The sequence below is a fragment of the Electrona antarctica genome (genome assembly GCF_951216825.1).
Source record: "Electrona antarctica genome assembly, chromosome: 14".
Classification (NCBI taxonomy): domain Eukaryota; kingdom Metazoa; phylum Chordata; class Actinopteri; order Myctophiformes; family Myctophidae; genus Electrona; species Electrona antarctica.
The window spans coordinates 44,973,290-44,993,792 of NC_136795.1; the positions used below are offsets into that span (position 1 = coordinate 44,973,290).

Sequence of the window (20,503 nt, forward strand, 5' to 3'; positions counted from 1 at the left end):
GTGACTCCTCCCAGAGCCCCTCCCCTCCCTGTGTCATGGAGTGTTTAAATAGTGGGCCCTTGGAGTCGTTCGTCCCCGGTGATCGCATCCTTTGCCGTGAGCAGTTGTCCAACCTTTGCAAGTTCCCGTGAACTCCCGTTGAAAAGGTACAGTAGCTTTGAGGCTGGCATGACTGGCACTACTATACACATTGGACTGACATTTTATGAATACAATGAGTATAATAACTTATATAATTGGGGTGTTGTCTCCCTGGTCTTCTATTGAGACATTTAGATCGCGTCAAAGGTCATCATGTCTCACCTATAGACACAGGATCTGACATGAATTTTGACCTGAAGGTCAAGATTGAATTTGTCCCCATGGCAAGCAGGCAGGCTCAATTAGCTCAATGGTAAAAAATGTCAGCACTTGCACAGAATGGATTTGAACTCACGGCCAAGCTACACCAGGCTTTTCTCGCGCGTTTACCTTAAACACGCGGACCCGCGTGTGCGTTTTTTAAATAGGACTGGACCTAAATTAAACGCACGCGCGGGGGTAAACGTGCGCGTTTTGTGAGAGAAAAGCCTGGTGTAGCTTGGCCGTGAGTTCAAATCCAGGGTAAAAGAGGAAAGTTACAGAGGAAAGTGCAGCGTTAAGATGAATGAACATGAATTGTTTACTTTGCTGATAACAAATAATTGACCACAGAAACCTTTTAAAAATGTCTATTTTGTCTTCCCATATGTAACCTCTAGTACACACACGAATGTAGATGCAGTTGCTGATAACATAGTCTAGGGCCAAGTCTACAATATAAATCGTAGACTACATAACCAGTAAAACGCCCTGGGGGGCGAGGAGCGCGTGCACGCATCCGCCTGGGTGACGGCAGACTGCTGGGCGAGCGCTGGCGCTTTGGCATGGGGGGGGGGGGTCAGATCAACGTATGGAATGAATTCTGTACCGTACTTTATCCCATTCTGAGCGGGAACCCCTTTTGGTTTTTAACTAAGCATTATGTTACACTTTAGCTATTGAAAAATAGCAGATCTACAAGCTTGTAGGTCTGCTATTTTTGAAAAATCGTACAAATGCGGCACAACTCTTTGAATATATATTCTTTCAGATTCATATTCTTTGCAGATCTACAAAAGCTTGTAGATCTGCTATTTTTGCTACGGCGCTTTTGAATTTGAATCCTGAAAAGGGAACCGTTTCGGACACCCGGTTTCCACCCGACATGCAACGACAAACGTGTGAAAAGGGTATACGCACACAAATATAGCCCTCGAATGGCATGACGTTGCAAGAGAGTGCATTAACCCATGTTGGCCTGAGATCAGATTCTAAAAATGTCTTCTACATCCTGACAGATTTCTGAAAAAGCTGTTTCTATGTCAGTCGTTCTTTGATTTTTCAAAAATAGCAGACCTACAAGCTTGTAGCGCGCCACTCGGTGGCGCGCTATGAGCTTGTAAATCTGCTATTTTTCAATAGCTAAAGCATAACATAATGCTAACACCAAAAGGGGTTCCCGCCCAAAATGGGTTAAGCTAGCAATTTGTGATTTACAGTTCATTCGTTCGTCCATACATACATTCATTCTGGTTTATTTGTAGCACCTGCAGAAATGGAGCAGACATTCATTGCAGTTAAGCCTGATGGCGTGATGAGGGGCCTGTGCGGTGAGATCATCAAGCGCTTTGAGGCCAAAGGCTTCAGGCTGGTTGCTGCTAAATTCATCCAGGTATAACTGTCATGTATAATGTGTCTGTCAGGTCGTTTTGCTAAGCTTTTCACTCATGTTAGTAGTACAGTGTTTTAGAGTTGGAGTAGGGTTAACAGTCAAAATGTGGCTCCGGGATCATGTGTCTCTGAATAAAGATTTTGATGGATTGAATTAAAATGCACTTTATATACACTATAACACTGAGTCAGTAATCTCTGTCTGACTTAAAGTTTGTGTGTGTGCGTGTCCGTGTCTATGTGCGTGTGCGTGTGCATGTGCGTGTGTGTGTGTGTGTGTGTGTGTGTTCAGCCCACTGAGGATCACATGAAGAAGCACTACCTTGACCTGGCCGCCATGCCTTTCTACGCCGGACTCTGCACGTACATGTCCTCTGGACCTATCATGGCAATGGTAATTAACACACACACACACACAGACACACACACACACACACACACACACACACACACACTAAAATTTACTCTACAGTCAACACTCGCTCTCTCTCTAGGTGTGGGAGGGAATGAACATTGTGGCGCAGGGTAGACTGTTGCTCGGTGAGACCGACCCATCTAAGTCTCAGCCCGGCAGCATCCGTGGAGACCTCTGCGTCAACATTGGCAGGTGAGCACCCGAGAAGACCGACAGTCATTATTAACAGTTTGTAGAATGGGTATACAGTGCAACGACAGTACAGGTCAATACAAAATCTGAGGATATAACATCAGGAAAAGCACTAAGGGTCCTCCATTTTCAATTCATCATATAGCCAAAGCTATCTCCCATATTCACATAGTATTAGGTAGTAGGTAGAAGAGCTATTGGTAGATGAGCCAAGGTAGGTCAAATCGTTTATTTGTTTAGTGTTTTGTTTTGTATTTCGTCTAACAACGGTCCTCGTCTCCTCTCAGGAACATCATCCACGGCAGTGACACCGCGGAGAACGCCAAGAACGAGGTCGGTCTGTGGTTCAAGCCCGAGGAGTTTGTCACCTACCAGCTCCCCGCCCATGCCTTTATCAACGAGTAAATTAAAACCGACTTATTGCCGCCTGCCGAACCATCCTGACAATTTTTTTTATATACTCTTCATCTCTCGTGTCTTTTGACCCTCTCATTTTGTTCTCTGTACACTTTTCAACCCAAAACCACAAACATGCATCATCACTTTGTCAATAAAGTTCCTCTACGGTGAGAGAGTACCATGCTGTTTGTGACTTCCTGCTGGGGTTTGGGAAAAGGTGGGAATTAAGCCTTTGATGTTTAATACATTTATAGAATTAGGTTTGGCAGCCATAGAACAACAATACATTAAGCTCCTAGATGGATGACACAATGACAGTGTGAATGTTTAATTTGTTGAAATCTTTATTTTATTTTATTTTATTTTATTTTATTTTATTTTATTTTATTTTATTTTATTTTATTTTATTTTATTTTAAAGCTGCACTATGTATAACTTTCTCCTTCTACCCTGGATCTGCCTGCTTGCTCAGGGGATAAATCGAACCTTGAGAATTGGTGTCAGATCCTGTGTCTATAGGTGAGACGTGACCTTTGACACAACCTAAATGTCTCAATAGAAGAGCACGGAGACAAAACACAACCACCCCAGTTGTACAAGTTATATTGTGTTAACATACAGTATACTTTACTACCATACAAACAACATTATTATTATTATTATTATTATTATTTTACATAGTGCCGCTTTAAAGGAGCATTCAGTGATTTGGGTGTTTTGGAAAACCACCCAGTCCGCCCCGGTAACAAAATGTGCACATGCACGCTCTACAGTGGGGGGAAGTGCAACAGGCCAACAGCATGTGCACCAAGGCCCGCCCCCACTCGATCATGATTAGAAGAAGGCCCCTCTCATCCTGATTGGATGAAGGTTTTGCCACCCGCCACCAAAACTGAAACTAGGGTTTTTTTGACCCCAGGGGCTCACTGGGGACAGGGAGGATTTCCTTATATGGTCAGCACATTCTATAGTAGGGAGGATTATCCAGAAAAAAAGAAAAAATAAGTGATATTTGAATTAAGTCAAATCACTGAATATACCTTTAAGGCTTATTTTTAATGGTTTATTTCACAAGTCAGTGACGAAAGACAGGAAAACAAAGTGCAGAGAGAGATGAGAGAAACGCAAGACAAGACTAGATTCAAAATACTGTACTCACCCTTGATGGAAATGATCAGATGCTCTCACGAAGTTTCAGCTCAAGATTGTGAACCTGCTTTACAAACAACCAATATATTAATGGTGTCCTCGATGATGGACATGATGTTGATGATGTCTGATCCACACAGAGTGCATCAAAGAATATATGCTTGCAATTAAACCTCAGAATGGACAGTTTAAGGAGTCATACTAAAACATTGTACTATAGAGCGTCGCAGTCCCGCCCCCTCGAGAGACCCGGAAAAGAATTCCCCGTTCATTTTCCTCATAGACTTTTCAAAAAGTATTTATTTAAAGACGTTTACGCCGCGGCCAAAGCCAACTCTTGTCGTGACAAATCATGACAAATAAACACAATGTTTTGGGCCGAACAAATAATTAGAAGAAAAAAACGGCAGGTTACACTTTTTTTTTTTTTTTTTCTTCTTTGTAATTATTTGTTTGGTCCAAAATATTGTTTGTTGTCATGATTTGTCACGACTCGATTTGGCTTCGTACGACGCTTAAAAGGTCTTTAAATAAATACTTTTTGAAATGTCTATGGGGAAAATGCATTGGGAATTATTTCCTGGGCCTGGCGTCGTCATGAAAGGGGGCGGGACTGCAACTCTCTATAGGCCTACTGTCACCAAAAACACCAAACTATACTGTACTGTGTTGTCAACACTATAAGATATGACTCAGACCTTCTCTAGGTGTTCACAAACTCATTGGTTCAAGCTTATACACTTCCTGATAAGGAGAGACTGAACACCTTTCACTGAGTCCTCAAGGTCCTTAGGGGAGGAGTCGAGGACAGATTGAAAGGCTGCACCAGCCAATTTCCAGTACTCAAGTGTGTGCATCCTCGCCTCCTCCATCCACCAGCATAGCGGTGTTACAGTGAAATAGGTGCCCCTTCAATGCTGGAACCCTCATCCACAGGAAAACACCTGCAGCCAGCGGACGGAACAGAAATCGACAGCACAATAAGTGCATTGTATGTAGTCATAGCACTTCATAGTATATATGTACAGCATAGTATAGCATATATGTATAGTTTATATGTATAGTGTCATTATATAGATATGTTCTAGTTATAGTTTATATGTATAGTGTCATTATATAGATATGTTCTAGTCACGTTCTTAGCTTACGCATGTTTCGCGATAAATGCATTTTACATATGTGATGTATTCCCATGCTTTTTGTTCTTGCCTAATGTAAATCGCTCTGGATTAAGAGCGTCTGCTAAATGCCTAAATTGTAAATTGTAAATTGATGGGTCACCACATTTGGCGTAACACTCGGTTGTCTTTCTCACCTGAAGTCCTCCAAAAAGCTCTGGTCGGATCCAGAAGCAAATTGTTGCATTTTTCATTAGGTCTGGGTTTGTGTTCACACCATCCTGTGTTAGCAAAACAGGCCGTTTGGAGCATTTCTAAATTAAATTTTTTTAATTTTTATCCCACGATTTTGCAACCCAGTTTTTTCACCCAGTGCCAATTATCTAATGTAATCCTGGGCGCTACACTTCCTCTGCCAACCTGGGGGGGCAGCGGACTGACCTCATGCCTCCTTCTATGCATGAGGAGTCCAAGCTGCTTCTTTTCACCTGACAGGGGGGAATTTCCCTGGCCGGACGTAGCGCGTGGAAGGAACACGTTATTCCGACCAGTTCCTTTCCCCTCCATCAGGCGCCCCGGCTGGCCAGGGGGAGGTAGTTTTAGAGACCAGGATTACTGCATGTTTTTGTGAGGGTACCTACCCTAGGAGACACGGGGAGAACATGTAAACTCCACACAGGAGTTTGGAGCATTTCTAGGGAAAATCACGTCATTGCCAAGTGGGGAGAATGAGGTCTGTGCTAATCTTGTGGGGAATAGTGCCACTATTTTCGGTCCCTCAAAGAGTTCGTTTAGAGTAAGTAAATAATATAAACTTCATGCCAACTTGACATAATCTGTGCAGGAGGATGCTAAACGCACACCAGTCTTAGTAGTGGTGCCAGCTCACGGCAGAAACATCTAAAGAGTTAACCCATTTAGGCCTGACCTCGAAATTAAAAAAACATCTTCTAAATCCTCCAGTTTTCTGAAATAAATATTTTCACGATTTTTCTAAAATGGCAGACCTACAAGCTCTATGAGCTTGTAGATCTGCTATTTTTCAATAGCTAAAGCATAACATAATGCTAACACCAAAAGGGGTTCCCGCCCAAATTAAGTCTTAAAAAGACAAAAGAGTGGCTGCACACACTGATAGCCAAAGTGCCGGTTATTTATCAGGATGCAGAGTAGGAACCAACGTTTCGGCAGGTACAACTGCCTTCTTCAGGGTATATGACATAATCTAACTTGTGCTCGATTGCTTTACTTTACTTTCACTGAACTACTACTACACATCTTGTACTGTACATTTCTGTCAACATTAATTCCTCTACATACAACATGTGGTCACATGCTGTATAGAAAAGGCAGAGAAGCCTGTGGCATATTTGATTTGTTAAAATAATTTCTTGCTTGAAGGCCAACATCCAGAACAACACTCAAAGTATGTTCTGAAGATCACTGGTTTCAAGGCAGCACTGTGTATGCCTTGATCCCGCCTCTAGCTGCCGCTGATTGGCCAGGCCGTTTGGTGGCCGGAGCATCAAGTCTGCCTGAGAGTTCCCAGATGGGAACAGGAGGGGGGAACCCAGTGTACTCTCTGCTGCCCCATCTGGCGGAGTCAGGTTAAGGCTGTCCTGCTCTTGTCTTCAAAGCATGTTTTGAAGGCTTTTAAGGCCTATTCATACTCCCGTTTTAGGTGATAAGGTTAGTAAAACAGAGAGATGTGTTGAGGTGAGCTGTGAGTCGCTTATCACCGCGGCGTGACGCCATGTTGGTCACCTTATCACCTAAAACTGCAGTATGAACAGGCCTTTACAGTATAACTAGTACTGTAGATAGTACAAACTATATCATGAACAGACATGTGCCCTTTCCTCCAAAGATGTTGCTTTTTGCACAAGAGCCAGCAGGTCCATCAATTTAGGAGGTGACAACTACTCTCTTTCAAGTCGATCTGAATGGCAGCAAAACAAAATCCATAAAAAAATGTGCAAGTATGAACGACAACAGTTATCCCAAACACCCCAGCAGAAAGTCAGAGACAAGCATGGTACTCTCTCACTGTAGGAACTTTATTGACAAGTGATACAGGTTTGTGACTGCCAAGTGGTTTGGATAGAAAAGTGCACAGAGGAGAACAACAAAATGAGAGGATCGGAAGACATGAGAGATGTAGACTTTGTAGAGTATAAAAAATGGTCCAGTTGAGATGGCGGGTGTTGTTTGGTTCAGTTTTAATTTACTCGTAGATGAAGGCGTGTGCGGGGAGCTGGTAGGTGACAAACTCCTCGGGCTTGAACCACAGACCGACCTCGTTCTTGGCGTTCTCCGCAGTGTCACTGCCGTGGATGATGTTCCTGAGAGGAGACGAGGACCGTTGTTAGACGAAATACTGAACACACTTAATTCTATAAACAGTATAGTATATACCAATATATATTCCATCAATCAATCCATTGACAATGATTATAATTATGCAAACAATGTTATGACGCAGATATCAACCTAACAGGCCATCAATGGGAACTAGTCATTTGGATGGGAGGCGTCCGATTAGCATAGCGTTGGCCAGCCCTGTCTATCAATGATCATCTATGATTGTTTTTGCTTTGCTTTTCTCGGGTGCTCACCTGCCAATGGTGATGCAGAGGTCTCCACGGATGCTGCCGGGCTGAGACATAGCTGGGTCGGTCTCACCGAGGATCAACCTGCCCATCTTCACAATGTTCTGTCCCTCCCACACCTAGAGAGAGAGAGCGAGAGAGACACACACACACACACACACACACACACACACACACACACACAAAGACACAGAGATGAATACATTGTTGTAATTTGTTAATGATCGCATACTGTATCTGCATACATGTCTGTGTAATCCTCGATCAAGCCAACGAGAGAAGGCGGGAGTGAGAGGTGTGAGTAGAGATAGAACAGGCTACATGAGCAGATCAATGACAGTAGTGTGTGTCAGAGATAGTAAAAGGACACTTTTCCACTACGTGGTACTGCCTCGACTTGACTCGAATGCAGCGATTCGCAACGTGACGTGTGGTAAACGTATACATGTTCACTTTTGTTGTGTTACACTTGTACGATTAAGTATTTGTGTCTAATAAGACGATAAATGATTTAGTCGATCATTGATATATTCTTTTATGCAAAGTTTACAAACATGCTTTTTGATCATTCAATTAATCGAAAAAAAGGAAACGATAATTGCAATCGTTGAGTCGAGCATGTAGTACAAAAGCACTGCATGTGTGTGTGGGTGTCAGAGCGATTGTGTTTGAGAGGATGCGTGTGAGTGTGCATGTGTTCATTACCATGGCCAGGATGGGTCCAGAGGACATGTACTTGCAGAGTCCAGCGTAGAAAGGCATGGCGGCCAGGTCAAGGTAGTGCTTCTTCATGTGATCCTCAGTGGGCTGAACACACACGCACACAATGAATCATTCAGTCGTATTTTGATCATCTTAACTGGTTTATGGCCAGTGACGTAATTGACGTAATGAAATCAATAAATCCCTTATGGCCACTGACGTAATTGACGTAATCGATTGATTCCCAATAATCGGGAGCTTATTGTCGCAAAATTTAGCATTTTTTAGCTAATTTGGCTAACGGCCGATGTAATCTTCCTAAAACCGGCCGAAAATCCGCGTGTGCACGGTCGATCGCGCACGCGCGTGATCGCGCATGCATCGCTGCGTAAAATGCGATGTTTTGGGCTTGATTAGAGCTTAATTTGACTTAGTTATGAAAATTACGATGATAGCTTAGCATTCCGGACATCTTTCATTGTGGCACACTAGCAAAGCTACTGCCGGATATTTTGATCCTAACCGGATGTGGTCATCGTTCACTCGCTCCTTTTGGTCAGAATCGGCAAAATGGTGACGTTACCGCCACCATCAGGACTGATTGTCCCAATACTATGGTCTTGCCCCGTCAGAATGAGATATAGTGTGTATATCGCGGATTTTTCTATTGGCATTAAAAAGACAAATTAAACATTTGAAAAATGCTGGCTGAAGAATCAATCCACTGTTAATTAGGCTTGGCCACAAGAGGGTTTTTAATCTATTATACAATGTACAATGTGGTTGAGAGGGCTAGTTGAGCAGGCCTACGTATTAGAGTTGAGAGTAGAGTTACCTGGATGAATTTAGCAGCAACCAACTTGAAGCCTTTGGCCTCAAAGCGCCTGATGATCTCACCGCACAGGCCCCTCAGGACACCGTCAGGCTTAACTGCAATGAACGTCTGCTCCATTTCTGCAGGTGCTGGGTGGAAAGAAAGAAAGAAAGAAAGAAAGAAAGAAAGAATCACAAATTGTCAAATACTCTTGCAATATCAGCCATTTAAGGGCTATTTGACCGCATGCCCTTTTCACGCATGTACAGAAGTAGTCTATCAATAGAGAGTATGCGCGTGACATCATCATCAAACTCGGAAGTTACGCAGGAATGCATACTAAGTGGCAAAAAACTACTTTCTGGCCTTGACAGCCCATGCATCCAAACAGAAAAGTCCTATCTGATTTGCATTAAACAATGTTAAACTCACTTTGCCTGTTGCTTTGCCACTCGATTTGCCACTCAATGTGCCATTCACTTTAAGCATGCGCATACCCTCAATATTGCTGTGTACATAACACATCACACTCATTCTAGTGGGCACATGGTTTGTTATGTGTGTAGGCTACAATTTACATTTGTGTGGCCTATGTTATCAGCAACTGTATGCGGTAAATTATCATCATCAACAAACTTCATGCCAGCCTCAAAGCTACGGTACCTTTTCAACGGGAGTTCACAGGAACTTGGAAGGACAGCGGGAGTCAACTGCTCGCGGTTGGGGATGTGATCACCGGGAACGAACAACTCCAAGGGCCCACTATTTAAACACTCCATGACACAGGGAGGGGAGGGGCCCCCGGGAGCCGCGGGAGGAGTGAATGTCAAGAGTTACGGGGGGTCGGCGGTGTCTGGTTGGCACATGTCTTGGCACAGAGACAGAGAGAGAGAGGTATAATATTTCCTTTCGTTGATTCATCAATTTTATAGTTCATTAGTGTGTACAGAGTACAGGGAATAGGATAACATACAGTCCACTAGTGCCATTAGAGACTGTATACTGTAAGGATATCTCTGCTGTCGGGAGGAAACCTCATAACTCCAAAATGTTAATTTTTCAGGAAATGAAAAATATACATTTTTCAGGAAATTACGAAAACCTTATATAAGCAATACTGCCTCATCAAAGTTGGCGTTGTAACTTTATATATTGTCAATTACTTCCATGAGAGGGGGAGAGGTGGTGGAGTTAGTTGCTTTAGCAGACATGTTGAGGGTCCAATGGAGTTAAGAGGTTTTGTCCCAAGCACTTTTTACTACTTTCCATTGGTTCAATATTTTCGAAACAACACACAGACGTAAAGGGTGTTCAATAGCACTGATTTATGCCAAAAAATCTAAAGCCTCAAAAATTTAGTTATGAGGTTTCCTCCCGACAGCAACGATTATACTAGTTCTAAATAGATAGTCAGAGTCACACATATGTTTCTCAGTTGGTATGTATGACATGTAATATATTTCATGTCGCTTCAACCAAAATGGAACAGAAAATATGGTTGATAGTGTATTTATATTTATGTTGAACAATCATGATACACAGCATAGTTTAACTTATAAATGGTACAATGCAATGTACACCGGCTGAATATAACTGTCCCATTACATTCAGATCTATTTATGTCTATAGGTGTACATGTGATTGTGCATTGCGATTCTGACATGTGAGCATGTGTCTAATGCATGTCTGCCAACTAATTCAGCACGCGAATATTATTTTGTGTGCGTGCATGCAGGTTTGTGTGCACACGTGCATGTGTACTCTGTGCATGTGTACTCTGTGTGTGTGTGTGTGTGTGTGTGTGTGTGTGTGTGTCTGTTCATACATTATATCATCTGTCGACCTCGCATGTCCAACACTGTTCAGAAAAAATAGCAAAGGCAGCAGAACTACAAGCTCAAAACCTGTGGATCTGCTACTTTTCATGCTTTTGTGTGACGCTGTAGTAGGCCACTATTTTACAACCCAAAAAAAATAAAGAAATAATAAAGTTAGAATATGGAGATATGGGGTTTCTGCCCGACAATATCATTAATTATCTCTCACAGATGACCAAGCTAGGGACATGGCCTGCCTGCCTGCTGGCAGGCAGGCCATGTCCCTAGCTTGGTCATCTGTGAGAGACCGAGTGGAGCATACTGTTCCTTTGCACAGAACGGAGCGGAGTGGAGGTGGTTTGGGGCTCGCCTCCCCAGGGGACAGGGAGGTTTCCCCAGGCACATCCAGCTGGAAAGAGGCCACGGGGGCAGACCGGGAGGACCCGTTGGAGGGATTATATCTGGGAACGCCTCGGGAAGGACCCCCCAGAGTCAGAGCTGGCCAATGTGGTCAGGGAGATGGACGGCTGGTTGGAACTGCTGTACCTCACCCACCCGGATGTTAACCCATTCAGGACGGGTTTTAAAGGAGCATTCAGTGATTTGGGTGATTTGGAAAAATACCCGGTCCACCCGGTAACAAGATGTGCACATGCACACGCTCTACAGTGGGGGAAGTACAACAGACCAACAGCATGTGCACCAAGGCCCGCCCCACTCGATCATGATTGGAGGAAGGCCCCTCTCATCCTGATTGGATGAAGGCTTTGCCACCCAAAGCCCAAACCGAAACTAGGGTTTTTTTTACCCCAGGGGCTCACTGGGGATAGGGAGGAACTCCTTATATGGTCAGCACACTTTATAGTAGGGAGGATTATCCAAAAAATAAGAAAAAATAAGTGATATTTGAATTAAGTGAAATCACTGAATATACCTTTAAGGATTTTGTTATACTTTAGCTATTCAATCGATCTTTATTTCAGACTACATGGTCCATAACAATCAACAATACAGGGGACAATTAAAAAAACAACAGCAACAAAAAACACAAAAATCAAAAAAAAAAAACATACAGACACTCTCTCCAGTGTTTCCAGAAGCAGGAGGAGTACCTGATGCTGCTCTTCTTGGGCATGGGGCCAAAGTAGTCATTATGATTTTTTTATTTTTTTTGTCATTCAACCTCATCATAAAACTGTACATTAGATTCCTGAGAACAGCATCCAGAGTAGGAGGAACACCACTGTTTACAAAACAGATGACTGGCACTTGTCCACCTCGGCAGCCTCAGCAGGATTCTGACTGAGAGCATCGTTATATGGCTGCCACCCTCAACTTATTATATTTACCTTTACTGTAGCTGCAGTGGGCAGTATACAGTGGTGTACAGTAAGCTTTAACCCATGTTGGGAGGGAACCCCTTTTGGTGTTAGCATTATGTTATGCTTTAGCTATTGAAAAATAGCAGATCTACAAGCTCATAGCGCGCCACCGAGTGGCGCGCTATGAGCTTGTAGGTCTGCTATTTTTTAAAAATCGAAGAACGACTGACATAGAAACATAGCTTTTTCAGAAAACTGTCAGGATGTAGAAGACATTATTAGAATCTGATCTCAGGTCAAAATGGTTTAAAAAGGGCTGAACATTTGAAGCAGATCTACAAGCTCATAGCGCGGCACCGAGTGGCGCGCTATGATCAATAAACCCCAGTATGTCTTTGACCAGGTACTGTAGGATACATAAGAGATGAACAGAACCACTGAGTAGACCAGGGGTTCTCAACGTTTATGCCCCGCCCCCCTCCCCCCACCACCAATACAAACTGCAAAAATAACCTTAATAGAGAAAATATATATCATAAATAAATACTGAAACCAGATATAATCATTAAGGAAAGTTTATGCATGTACTCTATGTGTACTATGTAAACTCAGCTTTTTTAATAATTTGGGGACCCCCCCCAAAATAATTTGGCGACCCCCCCGAGAGGTCGCGACCCACGGGTTGAGAACCCCTGGAGTAGACAAGCCAGTTCAGGTGATCTGGTAACACCCTCAACCAAATATTCTATTATCTGTAGAGCTAATAGGACGGAACTCATTGCCTTATTTACATAACTAATACAAACAAAACTCTGCCTGTACTAATCTCCACAGGCACCACGTTGAATGTGTTGTAAGTCATACTGGTTTAGTTTTAATTGTAGAATACTACATGTGTTGCATAATAGTGATTGGAAAGTTGATGTAATTCATGTTTTTTTGTTCAAATGTTTGTCTAGCTTTTGTCATGGCGAAATCTAATGGGGATCCTAATAAACCTGACTAACTACCTCACCAAGGGGGAGATCTGGTACCACCCACCTATAGAACAGAACGGGTAAACAAACGTTCTACTGCACTGCCACCAAAGTGGGGGAAATTTAAAAAAAATCTTCTAAATCCTCCAGTTTTCTGAAATAAATATTTTCACGATTTTTCAAAAATAGCAGACCTACAAGCTCATAGCGCGCCGCCGAGCGGCGCGCTATGAGCTTGTAGATCTGCTATTTTTCAATAGCAAAATTATAACATAATGTTTAAAACTTTTGAAAAATAGCAGATCTGCTATTTTTGAAAAGTCGTGAAAATGTGGTGCAAATGTTTGAATATATATTTCAGAGTGAACATTTTTAACTAAAATATTTGCTTCTGGGGGGGTCCCTGGAACAACATATTTTGAGATGGGGGTCCGTGGCCCAATAGAGATAATTCTGGGAGTCCTTGACATGAAAAAGGTTGAGCACAACTGACATAGAAACATGGGTTTTTCAGAAAACTATTAGGATTTAGAAGCCTTTATTTTAATCGACATCAGTCCAAAAGGGGTTAAAAACACTGGCTTTCTTCAAATCAGGCCTGAAACATACATCTTTCAGGAGGCAAACTCACTTCTCCCATAGATTCACTGCCTACAGTATGGATGTGCCTTCCACACATTCCCTCCCACCCTCTCTCTCTGTGCCAAGAGATGTGCCAACCAGACACCGCCGACCCCCCGTAACTCTTGACATTCACTGCTCCCGGGGGCCCCTCCCTCCCCTCCCTGTGTCATGGAGTGTTTAAATAGTGGGCCCTTGGAGTTGTTCGTCCCCGGTGATCGCATCCCCGCCGCAAGCAGTTGACTCCCGCTGTCCTTACAAGTTCCTGTGAACTCCCGTTGAAAAGGTACAGTAGCTTTGAGATAGCCTATTTAGCCTAATAGCCTATGAATTGTTTTGTTTCTTTAGTTTGTTGATGATGACAATTTACCACAGAAACTTTCTAAAGCATCGATTGCATTCTTGTGAAGACTACACAATGATGCAGATGCAGTTGCTGATAATTTAGGCCAAGTCTATAATGTAAATTGTAGCCTACATAATAAACCATGTGCCCACTAGTATGTCCAGAATAAAATTGATAAAACTACATAATTAAACTGCATATTGTGCACGAAAAGGGCATGCAGTCAAATAGCCATTAAATGGCTGATGGTGCAAGAGTATCTGGCAATTTGTGATTTAGACTTTCTTTCTTCTCTCCCTCCCTCCCTCCCTTCCTTCCACCCAGCACCTGCAGAAATGGAGCAGACATTCATTGCAGTTAAGCCCGACGGTGTCCTGAGGGGCCTGTGCGGTGAGATCATCAGGCGCTTTGAGGCCAAAGGCTTCAAGCTGGTTGCTGCTAAATTCATCCAGGTAACGTGATGCACTGATAGTGTCCACTGCAATACGTATAGGCCTGCTCAACTGGCGCCTCTCTCCTGACCTCTATTGCGCTGTAATATAAATATTATAGATTAAAATGGTCAAAATACAACTGAATGATTCATTGTTTGCGTGTGCGTGTTCAGCCCACTGAGGATCACATGAAGAAGCACTACCTTGACCTGGCCGCCATGCCTTTCTACGCTGGACTCTGCAAGTACATGTCCTCTGGACCCGTCATGGCCATGGTAATGAACACATGCACGCTCACATCCTCTCAATCACTCACTCATCTCTACCACACCCCTCTCTTACTTCTTATTCCTCTCCTGTACCGCCTCCCCTCATGAAGCATTCACTCGTTGATCAAGGGTTACACAGACATGTATGCAGATACAGTATGCAATCTTTAACTGAACAAATTACAACAATATATCAAATTATCTCTCTCTCTCTTGCTCTAGGTGTGGGAGGGACAGAACATTGTGAAGATGGGCAGGTTGATGCTCGGTGAGACCGACCCATCTAAGTCTCAGCCCGGCAGCATCCGTGGAGACCTCTGCATCAACATTGGAAGGTGAGCACCCGAGACGACCGACCCTCATTGATGATGATTTATAGACGGGACGGGGCTCGCCAACGCTGTGCTAATCGAACCCCTCCCATCCAAATCACTAGTTCCCATTGATATTAGGTTGATATCTCGATGTCACAACATTGTTTTGCATGATGATAATCAATGTCAGCAGATAGATTGATAGAAGATCTAGAGATGCATCTAAACTGTTTATAGAATTAAGTGGATTTAATATTACCTCAAATAACGGTCCTCGTCTCCTCTCAGGAACATCATCCACGGCAGTGACACCGCGGAGAACGCCAAGAACGAGGTTGGTCTGTGGTTCAAGCCCGAGGAGTTTGTCACCTACCAGCTCCCCGCACACGCCTTCATCTACGAGTAAATTTAAGACCAAACTGAACCAAACAACATCCAACAAATCAACTGGACCATTTTTTTTGTCTCTATACGTCTCTCATGTCTTCCGATCCTCTCGTATTGTTCTCCTCTGTGCACTTTTCAATCCAAACCACTTGGCAGTCACACAAACCTGTATCACTTGTCAATAAAGTTCCTACAGTGAGAGAGTACCGTGCTTGTCTCTGGGACTTTAAGCTGGGGGTTGGGAAAGGTGGGATAACTTTTGTGTTTCATAGAGGTGGTGAATAGTTGTCACCTCCTATAGGTTGATGCACAAACAGTTTTGAATGTTCACGGTAAGGAGATCTGAGTCAACAGAGGAAAGACAAACAAAAGCATTTACTAGTTTATACTGTAGCTTTCAAAACATTATTTGGAGTCGTGGACACAAGAGCAGGATAACTTTGATAGCGAACATCGTAATAACACAATGAGCCACAGTGGCAGTGCTCACACTATGTATTTACTCAGTTTTATTAATGTGTTAAGTGTTGTTCTGGATGTTAGCCTTCAAAAAACATGTTGGCTTTAAGAGTATACACAACCCTGTAAGCGTTTGAACCGATGATGCTGGGAACATTTAGAGAATGCCATCATCACAGTAGCCATGAGCAGTTGTAGTTGCACTATGTAGTTTACCTTGCGGGTACAACATTCATATTTGTGTACGAGTAGTAGTTCAACTACTTTTTGGTGTAATTTTTGTAGTTGAGGCTAGGACTGTACCTTTTTCTTCCATCCAAATTGCTTTGAGGTCATATCATATACTGGATCATGAGTGACATTGGCAATGAAGGAAATGCTGCCTCTGATTAGCTTGCCCTGGCTACCGGCTAGCGCTGCTACTCACTCCGACTGTACACATGATCATCATTCTACTCAACCGGTTGAGAGAGGATACGAAAATGCCTGTGTGTGTCTGTCTGCATGTTTACTGGATACAGTAGGCTGGCCAGCTCTAGGCAGGATCTGAGCACAGACTAGACCATACTCTCAGCGGTCCCCAAACTGTTTTGGCCGTGCACCCCCTGTTACCTCCTGACCTGGCTAGCTGACGCACCCCCCAACGCTCAGTCGCGTCGTGTTTAGCCGAAAATCATACATTTTGCCTATACACAGGTTTAATGTTTGTCTTTAGTTCAATGTTTGTTTTGTAAACGCCATTGACAATGAACTGAATGAAGGGAACATTTACGTCATAATGTGCCTCATTACGTCATATTGTCTCTTTATTTTTAATGGCGTTTAATGTTTGTGTTTGCACCGTTTGTTTTACATCACCATTTATTACATCACCTAATCAACATGAGTTAGACTTTAATATATTAGCGCCCCTCACTTCACACGGGTGTGATTTTTAACATGATTATGTGGCAAATAATCACAGAATGTCACTGCACTGAGAGACATGCAGCTGCTGTATACTCCCACAGCTGCTCTATACATCTCCGTACAACAGTGTTTTACCAGATTTTGCCGTTTGTGCTAAATAACACCATAAAACCACCATTACCCTTTTCATGTCACGCACCCCCTAGACTAGAGGGTGTTCGCCCTGCCGGACTCCCATCCATTGCTCACTAGCAGCTTTTCCGACTGCGTGCGAGGGTTTATAATTCCCCGAAAATAAACAAAACAAAGTAACTACTCACCGACACAAAGCCTGCTAGACCTAAAATGCACTTTGTGCCATTTTAATACAGCAATGTACCGGACAGAGTAATTTCTTCTACCACGGCATTTCCGGGTTTTGACTGCACCGATCTGGTTGGATTCATTTTATTTAATGACTAATATAGTGCATTTTAGAGAGAAGCTGGGGACCTTCTATTCTCGAAGCTTCCCAGCTTCGAGAATAGAGTTTTACCAAGGTCTAGCAGGATTTGTGTCAGTGAGTAGTTACGTTGTTTTGTTTATTTTGGGGGAATTGTAAACCTTCAGAGAGAGACTCGCTGTAAGCACTGGACCAGGGCTACATTACAGGTAGCTGTAATATTTCAGAGAGAATGTAACATTGTTTAATTAAGGTGTATAGCTGTAGCATTAAACAACATGTACTGTCTTTTTTCCCCATGCAGATAATTAGTGCACTGCAGACAATACGTTATCTGCAGTTATCATTACAGTTTTATGTTTAAAGAAGACTAGACTGACAATCAAATGTCATGCAACAGCTGTGCGCCTCCAACACATCCTGTCTCTTTCTTTACCTTACTTCTTTAATGCTTTACTTTACACACAGATATTTACTAAAGTAAATGTCAACCTTTTTTAAATAAAACTCAGTTGACATAATGTTTCTACTGGCATGTGACTTTTTTCTAGGCCAACACCCAACTATAGCTGAGGTGGTGACTTGTCACTTAACCCAACACTGCAGCGTTTGCTGAAGCCTCAGTTGGCACTTTACCTTTATTACTTTGCAACTTCTATTTTAAGTCCTAATATCCTCTTTTTTTAATTGTTATTTTTGATAACCAAGGACTTTATCCTAGCAGCTCAACTTGAGCTCAAGACAGCTGTGTGTGCCTGCCTGATTCCTGTCATGGATCAAACCATCTCCAACCGTGCCGCTTTACAGAAACTGAAGGCAGAAATGCTTTCCCACTTTGACACAAAGATGGACAAGATCCACAAGAGCCTAAATGCCATAGAGCGAAAGCTATCCACGCTGGGAGATCAAGTTGAAGAGCTTGAACACAGAGTCTGCTATAACCAGATCAATATAATAGAACACGAAATGCGGATGAACAAGCTGGAGAAATAAAACGACTGCCTTGGTCCTTACCTGAGGGAGAAGGCTGATGATGTGAAGCTGAGAACCGAGGCCGGCGGCTCGAACCTTCGATTCCTGCAATCCCACGTCTGCTCGCCAAGGAGAACTTCCCAACTCCCCCGACCATCGAGAAGATTCACCGCACCCAAACCTGGACTGCTGGACATCCAACACTCTTTACTCCACCCTTGTAGATTTAGAATAGTCTCTCGAGACAGACTGTTCACTGAGGGCGCTGTTTCTCCTTTATTTGCCGATGCATGGGTTCTCAGATTGGGGTTAGAATAATGTTCCACGGCAAAACCCGCATTCTTCTCCAGTCCTGAACTTGAGACGCCGAGGCATTCCTCAAATGAAATCTGCATAACGTCACTGGTGATAAACAAACTCCTCTTTATTTCTTTTTTTATTTCCTTTTTCTTTTTTTACGTGAACTTGTTCTAACTTAGCACATTGACTTGCATATAGAACATGTTTCAGTTTCGTGGTCCTGAGACTTAACTTTTGATCAGTATTTGTTGATAATATGGCAAATTCTAGCATGTTGCTGTCGAACGCTGCGGGCCGCCATTTCTGTTTGCCGCAAAGTGCTTGCCGTAAAGTAAGTTCTGCTGTTGCAAAACTGTCGCCAACAACTAAGGCACATAATTTGAGACTTTTAGGTACATGTAAAAGGCCTATCAGAGTAGAAGAAAATACAACTTTATCTCTGTTTTATTGTTTTGGTTTCTACTTCTCTATTTTTTTCTCCTTCTTTCTGTTATGTATGTTTTGTTATTTTGATAAGATATGGGGAAGAAAAGAGAGTTACAATGTAATTTATTTTGTCTAATGTTTACATGTACACTAGTAATGATTGTGACATGTAGGCTGCATATCTGTGTTGGGACCATAAGTTATCTATCTATCTATCTATTTATATCTATCTATCTATGGTAAATTAATGGTATTTTTTTTTAGCAGAATGTTAACAAAACTAAAAGCCTGGGTACAGAGGCTATGGTAATGGTAAAGAGATGGTACATCTCAAGGTTTTTCTTTTCCTAATAAAGAAACTTGAACCATCATTGACGTTATGTGAAGTGCATACAGTCACATATTTCCTGCAGGTCACCAATTTCACTGTGTAACACACCACTATGCTGGTGGATCATGGAGGAGGCGAGGCCGAGGAGGCCGAGGAGGCCTCATTTCCGGGTTTTTAGACAGCTGGTGGCTGCCGGCTGGAAGCTTCTTTTCCATTCACCAGCTGTCTAAAAACCCGGAAATGACGCGAAAGACACAATTTACAATTTAGGCATTTAGCAGACGCTCTTAATCCAGAGCGACTTACATTAAGCAAGAACAAAAAGCATGGGAATACATCACATATATAAACAGCATTTATCAAGAAACATGCGTAAGGTAAGAACGTAACTAGAACATATCTATATATAATGACACTATACATATAAGCTATACATATATATTATACTATGCTGTACTGTTATTGTGCTGTCTACATGACAGCACAAAGACAGCTTCCTTTGGCCGCACATGGAAGTTCAAGTGTGCCCAGGCTGAATCTGTCCTCCCCTAAGGACCTTGAGGACTCACACAGTGGATTGGAAGCTTTTCAGTCTCTCTTTATCAGGAAGTGTAAGGGCCGATTCATACTCCTATTTTACCGCTGTTTCGGCGCTGTAGTGCCGAAATGATTTTTATTATATTATAGTTATTATGGGGCAACACAGCCATAGTGTTCGGGGCAAGCCACGCAGGATGTTTCTCCACAACATAAACATAGCTGGATTTTGTGTTAAATGCCATATATGTATAGTTATGTTATCATACAGAATATTTGGTTAAATTAACTTAAATTAAGTGTGTTGGTTTTCAGACCATAATATCTTTCCTTATATGATATGAAGAGTAAAGGCTATCATACAGAGAACATTTGTGACTCAGTTTAGGTCTCATGCAGGCACATTGCTTTCTTATGGCAAGTTGCCCCTACCAATATGACGGAGATGTTGACATACAATGGTTGTCCCACCTTCCCAGACCCCATCAGGAAGTCACACAGACACGCATGG

General features: G+C 42.7%; 2 protein-coding genes across 2 annotated transcripts; one reads left to right on the top strand and one right to left on the bottom strand.

Annotated features, from left to right (window-relative positions):
- LOC306937236 (uncharacterized protein) lies at nt 1–15,661 on the top strand. The gene is made up of 10 exons (XM_079520900.1): nt 1–146; nt 1,605–1,732; nt 2,024–2,125; nt 2,226–2,338; nt 2,626–2,739; nt 7,295–7,368; nt 14,537–14,664; nt 14,820–14,921; nt 15,138–15,250; nt 15,518–15,661. Exons 2-10 carry the CDS (start codon nt 1,616–1,618, stop codon nt 15,633–15,635), a joined length of 981 nt encoding a protein of 326 aa, XP_079377026.1. The 5' UTR covers nt 1–146; nt 1,605–1,615; the 3' UTR covers nt 15,636–15,661.
- Nucleotides 7,177–9,816, bottom strand: LOC306937551 (nucleoside diphosphate kinase B-like). The gene is made up of 5 exons (XM_079521389.1): nt 9,793–9,816; nt 9,151–9,278; nt 8,319–8,420; nt 7,620–7,732; nt 7,177–7,346 (listed from the first exon to the last, which is right to left on the bottom strand). The coding sequence occupies exons 2-5, from the start codon at nt 9,265–9,267 to the stop codon at nt 7,229–7,231; spliced, it is 450 nt and encodes a 149-aa protein (XP_079377515.1). The 5' UTR covers nt 9,268–9,278; nt 9,793–9,816; the 3' UTR covers nt 7,177–7,228.
- Nucleotides 15,662–20,503: the final 4,842 nt, after the last annotated feature.

What these genes read in the sequence shown, in the direction of transcription:
- LOC306937236 (XM_079520900.1), top strand. Translation starts at nt 1,616, where the DNA reads ATGGAGCAGACATTCATTGCAGTTAAGCCTGATGGCGTGATGAGGGGC. An exon ending in CTCTGCGTCAACATTGGCAG is followed by an intron (nt 2,339 to 2,625) that starts GTGAGCACCCGA and finishes GTCTCCTCTCAG; the next exon opens with GAACATCATCCACGGCAGTG. An exon ending in CTCTGCATCAACATTGGAAG is followed by an intron (nt 15,251 to 15,517) that starts GTGAGCACCCGA and finishes GTCTCCTCTCAG; the next exon opens with GAACATCATCCACGGCAGTG.
- LOC306937551 (XM_079521389.1), bottom strand. Translation starts at nt 9,267, where the DNA reads ATGGAGCAGACGTTCATTGCAGTTAAGCCTGACGGTGTCCTGAGGGGC. An exon ending in TTGCTGCTAAATTCATCCAG is followed by an intron (nt 8,421 to 9,150) that starts GTAACTCTACTC and finishes GTGTGTGTTCAG; the next exon opens with CCCACTGAGGATCACATGAA. An exon ending in CTCTGCATCACCATTGGCAG is followed by an intron (nt 7,347 to 7,619) that starts GTGAGCACCCGA and finishes GTCTCCTCTCAG; the next exon opens with GAACATCATCCACGGCAGTG.